General features: G+C 43.9%; 1 protein-coding gene across 1 annotated transcript in view; it reads left to right on the top strand.

Moving 5' to 3' along the window:
* Positions 1–8,528, top strand: part of DENND1A (DENN domain containing 1A) — a 536,048-nt gene that overhangs the window by 224,844 nt on the left and 302,676 nt on the right. The window contains exon 6 of the mRNA XM_027775610.1: positions 3,674–3,743. Within this exon, the coding sequence (XP_027631411.1) occupies positions 3,674–3,743 (70 nt within the window). The remainder of the gene's footprint in view (positions 1–3,673; positions 3,744–8,528) is intronic.

Here is an 8,528-nt window from a genome sequence, read left to right as displayed (position 1 = left end):
CAGCAGGAGAGTGAACAGCTCACCATGCTGACAGTTTAAATATAGATGTCTTCACTCAGCATGCCCCCAAACACTGCCACCCACTTTGCTCCTGCAAAAACCATGTTTGATGTGCTTGGGGACATTTTAATTCTGCGATTCTGACCATGGGCTATGGTTACCATTAAGTGCTATCTCTGGAACTTGTGCACAACTTACAAGAGCCTAGTACCCCCATGTCTGTGAAGCTGTGTGTAGGACTATGGTAGGTGCTGCCTGAACTCCCTTCAAATGTGAAAACTTCAGGTTGCCTCACACAAAACATAAGCTTCTCCATTTGACTGTCAGGCTTGGAAGGGAGGACAGTGGCTGGGACGGAGTTACCTGAGCCATAGTTACTGAGGGATCTTGGTTCCATTGCTAGTACCTGGGAATGAGGCCCTTTCTCTGATGTTTGACTTTCCCCCATCTGTCAGCTGGGTCATAGTGATGCTCCATTATCATCATCTGCATCAATCCAGATGCCTAAGCTATATAAAGCGCTTGGGAAAGAGCTCCAGCGCCACCCACCTAGACTGTTGCTCTCTGTTGTGTGCACGTCTCTTTCTGACCAGGCCCGTGGCATTCTCGAGGTCAGCGACTGTGTGCTATTTGTCTTTTGGCCCCTGCCTTGATGAACCTACCACACAGTGAGGCTCTGCCGAGAGGACGCACAGCATCACACAGGTAGCCAGTAGGGCAGGGCCAGGGCATCCGAGCCCTTCAGATGTCCAGGATTGAACTGTGAAATGGAGTGTTTGCTTCCTGTCTTTGCACCAGGAAGCTTTGTTTACTTGATGATGACAGACACATACAGAATGGTGCAGAGGGTCCCCACGGCCTCACCTGCAGCCTGGCAGGCAGTGCGGAGTTGTGGGGCCAGCGCTAATGAAGCCACACAGGAAACGCCACTGGACAAAGCTCAGCTGTGAACCCTGGCCTCCCAACAGGGGAGGACAGGGTCCTTTGAAGAAGAAGACAGCTGGGCTTTGGTTTCTAAGCCCTAACGCTGCCATCACTAGACACTCATCTGTCAGTGCACAGGGGACAACATGTGGGCACCAGTTGTGTCTGCTCAGGCCGAAGGGAGGAAGAAATGGCTGGTTCCCAAGGTCACTGCTGAGCCTCCGTGGCCAGCAGTTCTGCTTAGTGTAGCTAGAGGGTGTTGACATGGTGAGACTGAGACTGACTTTAGGACGTAGGCATTGTCTGCTGTGGGCCAGGCAGTCCTTACCGTGGGGTCTTCCTGCGTCCTCACAGCAGGCCAGGATGCGAAGGTCGGGATCCTGTAGCCCAAGGTTGTCGGTCAGTTGAACCTAGTTGTCCAGAACTGCCTCAATGTTTGCTGGAGTCCTACGTGTCAGAGGATCCAGCCTGCCCTTGGGTCACTTCCTTGGCAGGCCTGAAACGAATCCAGCTTTTCTCTCGTTTACTTGAGACCACGGTTTCCTTGCAAGGAAATGCTTTCTCATCTTCCTTTCTCCTCTCCCTCCTGACTTACAGTTACTGAATTTAACTAGTTGTATTTTTCTTTCAGGGGAGAAAAAAATATGTATCTGTAATCCTTGGTTAAATTTGTTTACTAAGAGTCTTCTAATCTGTGCAAGAGTTTTCCTCTGAGGGGATTTCTCATTCCTACCATAATGGCTTTTAACCCGGCTGAGGTTTATTTAACAGAATAGGAAGGGAGGACTTATCTCCTGCCTAATCCCTCTCGAATGTTTACATTGCTCTGCCAAACTGAACGCTGAGTAAGTGGCAGCAGCCGTCTCCCTGTAATAGTCGGTGCGCAGCTGCCGGAGCTGATTGAAACATATTAACGTAAGTGATAATACTGTCCGAGAAGTGGAAAGTTAAGTTGCTTATCAGCATATTTTGATAAGCTACTTAAATTTTACAGTAGCATGTGCTGGCCTCAGACAGACGCTAATGATGAAGGACTGTGTACTCTGTCTGTCCTCTCTATTGCCTTTCACTTCATTCATTACCCTCGGCGGGACAGCCTGTAATCTGGACAGGGTGCTGACTCCCCCCTCCTTGGCAGGATGTCACATCTGTGCTCCACAGCGTGTCCAGCTCTATCAGTAATGGCACTGTTAGCTCAGCAGGCAGATGTGAGCAGGTCAGGCCGCCAAGTGCTTGGTACAACTCTTTTCTCACATGCCTGTGAGGTGCAGATTCAGAAAAGTTCCTTATAGGGAAAAAGCCATTTGAAGTAAGCAAAACTTATTGGGAGCAAGAATTCTTTTCAGCAACTGTTCTATGGTGCTAGTATGCCTGTGCTGTCATTTTGGTGTAGTTGTAATTGTTCAGTAAGCACTGAGCGCGGACTGTGTACGACTGTGTTCTTGGCATGGGGAGGACATGGTGAAGAAAGCTCTGCCCTTCCCTGTGCGTAGTGTATTGGGAAGACAGACATGCCAGGGAGCACTCCATCGTGTGGGGCTGTTTCAACAAAAGTATGCATGTGACCAGGGCTGCACAGAAGAGGGACATAGAGCACATGAGGTGGGGACAGGAGGGCTGGGGAGGTTTTAGGGGTGAGTAGAAATCAGTTAGACTAGACCACAAAGGTTGGCGGAGAAAAGGGCCAGGTGTCTGCAAGCTCAGGCAGGCCTGAGGGCGTGTGGATGTTCCCAGTGAGGCTGCAGTGACGGGAGCATGTGTGTAGGGTAGTGGATGATGGCCAGAGAGGGGGTCAAGAGCGTGGCAGTGGAAAGCCCCAAAGCTTCCCTAAGAAGTGTAGACTGGATCCCATTGTCATGGACACCATTGCAGCAATTTAGTCCACTAGACAGCATACAGATGCATCTTAGACTATTCTGAGAGGGGTTAGACAGCTGAACAGTGGTAAAATGCAATATTCTGTGAGTCTGTCATGTGGGAAGGTTCCAGATCTGTGTCTATAAGACTCCCTGAGTATGCTTGGGCACATGTGTGCCCACGATCTGGGGCACCATGGCTAGAGTTGATAGTGGATTGCAGTGTTGATGGTTTCTCTCAGTCCCTCTTCCTTATGAAAGAAATAGAGAGAGAGAAAAAATAAAGGCCATTCTGAGAGCTAGAGAGGGTGGACAGCAGGGGTAAGTCAGTGTCCAGGCCTCCTCCGTGAGTGACAGAGTTAAGGGAAGAGATGCTCAGGGCCTGGTGGAGGGCAGTGGGATAGAAAGTCAGAGAGGCTGCGTTGTAGGTAGGGTGTCTGATGTGTTTGGTTGCGGGCTCATGAGGCCTTTGGGATACCTTGCAGACAGCAGTGAGAGTGCTGGGTGTAGGCCTGTGTGTGCAGTCGTGAGCAGTGGAATAGAAACTTTCCGGGGAAGGGTGGGTGTCGTGAGAGAGGCCTTGGGGTGGGGGGGCTACTCAGAGATGGTGCCTGATTGCAGAGTCTGCTTTGAATTTCTTCTCTATGAACCTGTCTAGCTCTCAGGCATGGGAATAATTTATAATGGACATTCAATCCTCTGCCTTGCACAGGCAAGTTTTTAAAATCCCAGAAATAATTAGCATTTCACCAGTCTGTGTTTCTAGCACAGTCGATGACAGCAAGATTCTTCAGGATGTAGAAAGAAACTGAAATGTATCAGTCTTGAATTAGGTCCTGATTCCAGTTTTTGATCTGCATGCTAATATTTCGTGTTTGCTCTTCTTTCTCCAGCTATCTCCCCTGGTTCGAGGTGTTTTATAAGCTTCTTAACATCTTGGCAGATTACACAACAAAAAACCAGGTATTTGCTTTTTTATATGTTATTCTTTTTAGCAAGTAAACTTTAATTTTTTTGATTATAAAAATATTACGTACTTACATTTCACCAAAGCTTTACTGAAAAATAACGCATATCCATTAAAGTTTGGGACATTCACAAAATAGGTAGGAGAAACAATCACTCCTGGAAACCACCAGTTAGCATAATGGCTATGTTGCTGGACTCCCATATAGTTGACCGTGGTTTGTGTCCCGGAACCAGAGGCTTAAAACTCATGCCGGTCGCGTGTGCATGCGTGCCCAAGATCCCGAGAGGAGAATGGAGGAGAAGGGATTGCGGCATGGCCATACCCCCTGGGGGGTGATTTCTCGCTTTCTGTCTCAATGTCTCTCTCTGTCTGTCTGGTGAGCACATGCACCCTATAGTGAAAACCTCTTTAAAAAAAAAAAAAAATCACTCCTAATCTGCACCTATTCTCTTCCTCAAAATAAACATTGCTGGCATTTTGGATTATTTTTTTCCTTCATTTTTTCTTTGAGTTAAAGAAATAATAAATAGACCCTTAGCATTCACAGAGCTAATATTTGCAATTTCTAATATTCCCAAGCAGCCCTGAAAGTTCATGACACCTATTAAATTCTAATTTTGCCAAGGCACAAATTTGAATTCTCATGTCGCATTGCAAATCCAGGGTTTGAAGTAAAACACTTAACTCCCAACTGACATACCCAGCTGTCCTAAGTTCCCATCTTGGTAAGGCTTTGTGACTGTTTTATAATAATTTTTGTAAGGGTCTGAAAATCACTTTAAAAGTTCAGCTGCTCCTTACTGTACTTTTGGAAGAGATCCTATGCTAAGGTATCTTCCGTGGATGTTAAAGGTTAATTGCAGCTGTATTTAGACATTCGTGATGTACGTTTTCCAGTACAATCCCCCCGCCCCCCATGCTATTAAATATATTGTATTAACAAATATTTTCCATGCTGCATAATATGAGTCACTGAAACATTTCCTCGTTATTGGGAATTTTTATTATTTTGGACTTTTTCACTATTAGAAGAAGTAAGGTCATTAGCATATTGCAACATAAAGCATTTTCTTGGTTTAGATTGTTTCCTTAAGAGGAGATGACCTTGGGACCAGGAGGCGTGGTGATTAAGGTACTGGACTTCCATATGACCAACTGTGGTTTGAGTCCTGGACCTGGCAGCTTGAAAATCATGCCGGGCGTATGGATGCACAGGTGTGTGTGCATGTGTGCCCAAAATCCTGATGAGAGTGGGGGAGAAGAGATTATGGCATGGCCATCTCCTGTTCCCAAGGTGGGGGGTAAGTTCTTACTCTCCCTCTCTCTGTCTCTCTTTGGCTACCATACACACCCTATGACAACAACTTAAAAGAGAGAGAGATAGAAGATGGACCATTATAAGGACAGTGGACATAAATATCTTAAAAACATTTGCTAAACTGTTTTCAAAAAGAATTGCACTGTTTTCTTTTCTTCTTTAAAAAATGAATTATTTTTGGGACCAGCAGTTAGCGTAATGGCTATGTCGCTGGATTCCCATGTAGTCGACCGCAGTTTGAGTCCTGGACCCAGTGGCTTAAACTCACGCCGGGCGCATGTGCATGCGTGCCCAAGATCCCGAGAGGAGAATGGAGGAGAAGGGATTGTGGCGTGGCCATCTCCCCTGGGGGGGGGTGATTTCTCGCTTTCTATCTCTGTCTCTCTCTGTCTGGCTGGCGAGCGCATGTGCCCTATAGCAAAAACCTCTCCAAAAAAAGAAAAAATATATTTTTATTTAACTTTATTATTACTATTTGTTTTCTTCTTCTTTTCTTTTCTTTTTCTTTTTTAAATTTGGAGAAAGACATAGAAAGAGAAGTGAGAAAGCAAGCTGCCAAGTCTAAGACTCAAACCACAGTCAGCCATGTGGGAGTCCAGCGTCTTTAATCATCACGTCACCTGCCACCCCCTGTACTGTTTTCTTAAAGGGTACCCTTTATCAACAATGTATAAGAGCACCTGGCTCATAATATTTTCACTGATTATCATTTGCTGAATTCATAATCACCATGTCACCTGCCAGCCCCCGTACTGTTTTCTTAAAGGATACTCTTCATCAGGGATGTATAAGAGCACCTAGCTCATAATATTTTCAGTGATTATCATTTGCTGAATTCATTGTTTACTTAATAAGTTAAATAGTTTCATTGTTTTAATTGCATTTCTTTGATTCTTATTAATTTGATTGTTTTTCTACATATCTAAGTTCTTATAGTTTCCTTTTTATAAATGGCCTGAGTTTTTAATTCAAGTGATTCATTATTATTAAATGTTAAAGAATTTTTTTTCTATGAAACATTAGTTTATGCTTCATGAATAGGATGCCACAGTTCAATCATTTGGGGGCATGGGGAGGAACAATTGTGTTTCATTTTTTTTGTCTCTTTAAGATTCACATAATTTCATCTCTGAGAAGTTCTGCAGTAGAGACACCTGTGTGGCTTAGTGCTCCCTTTCTCATTTGTTCTTAACCCTTTTTATTCCATAACAAATACTAACATTCCTGAGAAGGTACTATTTCCTGGAGCATACTTTGGGAAATGCAGTTTTTAAGGAAGGATAGAAATTATGTGATAATGGATAAATCTTTCAAGTTAGAGTTCCTCACTGGCAAATGTATTCCAGGAGTATATTTCTTCCTGTGACTAGAAGGAATAGCTGATGGAAGTGGCTCCCTCAGTCACTGTGCTCACTCTGAAAGGGAGCTCAGATGTCAGGGAATTCTGTCATGAAAGAAGTGACCTACTCTTTGATGACTGAGTTAGGAGGTCACCTTGGGTCTGTTCATCGATTTCTGATTCACAGTTATCTGTAGTCAAACATTCAGGTTTTCACTCATATTTGAAAGATGTCTTTAATCATAGAATTGTATAACACGTAGGCTGTTAACAATTTTTGAATTGGCGATTGACTCACATTTTTTTCCCTCCATATTTATGCTTCATTCAACTTAAAAGAAAAAAAAAAAACAATAACAAAATAACTTAGCATACTTTTTAAAGTGTGTCTTACGATTCAGTAAAGGTTGGGTAGGTATAGATCTAACCATAAGGGAGACCAGATCATCCCCCTGTGGCCCAGTGCACTTTTCCTCTGGACCAGTGCTCCACCAAGAATCAATTCTTGATGTATTGTAGACAAGATCAGTTATCATTTTCTCCTGAACCTGGGACTCCTGTTACTAAGGTTTGTTTTTGTTTTATAATATACTTGGTGGGAAATCTGCCTACAACAGGCTTAATTATTTGCAAGGTGTTGGTCACCAGATTAGAACAGAAAAGAGGAATTTTTTATCAAAAAACAAAATTCTTTCTATCCCCACCCCCGCCAACTTTTTTCTATCCAGAAGTCACTGGAAAAGTTGAGCAAGATAGGCTCCTAGAGTGTGTGTGACCATGACAACTGAGCATGGGGTCTCCTTATGTCATTGACCCAATAGGATTACCAGATTCTGGAAGAGGGCACCAGGTAGAAGGGATATCAGGGGCAAGAGGAGGCACCTGAGCCAGTGAACAGCCTGGCCAAGGGTGGTGGAACCTGAGGGAGATGAGAAAAGATTTGTATGGGAGAGGGGTGGTAGCCACTCAGCACAGGATGTTGGAACTCAAGCGGGATTTAGAGGGATCCACAGAGAAGGGAGACAGCAACAGTGGCCTAGCTGAGATGTTGGACCCTGAGGTGAAGAGCATTGGTGTGAGGAGATGGACAACGAGGCCCAACCCTAATATCAGTGTACAAAGAGGGCAAAGAGGGCTTCTGGGTGGGGAAGTAAGTGGAGCATTAATTGAAGAGTGGTCCCACAGGGAAAAGTAAATATATTAAATACAAATGTTAACATTTAAACATATGAAATATAAATATTAATGATTAAATATGAATGTAATTTTTTTTTTTAAAAAAAGGTTTTTCACTTTGGGAGACTGTAGATACAAATATGTAAAGGAGGAAACTAGCGTGTTTCCTATGTTAGACTGGAATTGGAGCCATCAGTGTGAGCCCATAGCTTTCAGTATGTGGTGAATCTAAGTGCCTACTGTAGTTGTGTGTGTGATATCTTCTCTGGCTCTGTCCACTGCAAGGAGTTGGTGTCAGCAATACTGGATAGCAATGAGCATACCTGGTATCCAGATTTTGGCTTTTAAATACCATTCTCCACTTAAAGGAACCAAGGCTCATGAAGAGATACCTTACTTATTCTTGGCTAGTGCAGGGAAATTATGAGATAAGCCTAAAATATCTTTTTCTAACAGTAAATAGGTACTCCAAAATGATGTGGATATGTCAGAAACAAAAGCAAACTTGAAGGGGCAAGCGACTCCCCCTGGTCTTATCTGGGAAAATTCAAGTATCAAATAATGATGGCAAAGGATTATAGCCCACTGAATGAAACAGGAAATCGTGTCTCCATTGTAATATAAATAAGTACATTTATAAATTGCAAGTTTGAAAAATAGGATATTTCTATAACGTACCACTTCACCAAGTATGTATTAAATACGAGGGCCCCGCTGTGGTGATATGGCAGTACCACTACACTCCGCAGTGCTGTAAGCCATGCGGAAGGTCAGGCTACTTGGGCCAGCCTGTCCATGCCAGGTTGCACAAGCCTGCCAGTGATCCTGCCTGCCTGGGAAGGCTGGGGGGAGATCTTGGCTTGAGACTCTATTGAGGGTACTTACCTTTCTCTGTCTCTCTGTCTCATGAAAGAAAGAAACTTAAACCAAAAAACAAAGGGAAAG

Source organism: Tupaia chinensis, unplaced genomic scaffold, assembly GCF_000334495.1.
Source record: "Tupaia chinensis unplaced genomic scaffold, TupChi_1.0 Scaffold000575_1, whole genome shotgun sequence".
In the NCBI taxonomy this organism is placed as follows: Eukaryota; Metazoa; Chordata; class Mammalia; order Scandentia; family Tupaiidae; genus Tupaia; species Tupaia belangeri.
The sequence above is the reverse complement of the archived record's forward strand: the minus strand, read 5'-3'. Positions and strand labels throughout refer to the sequence as shown.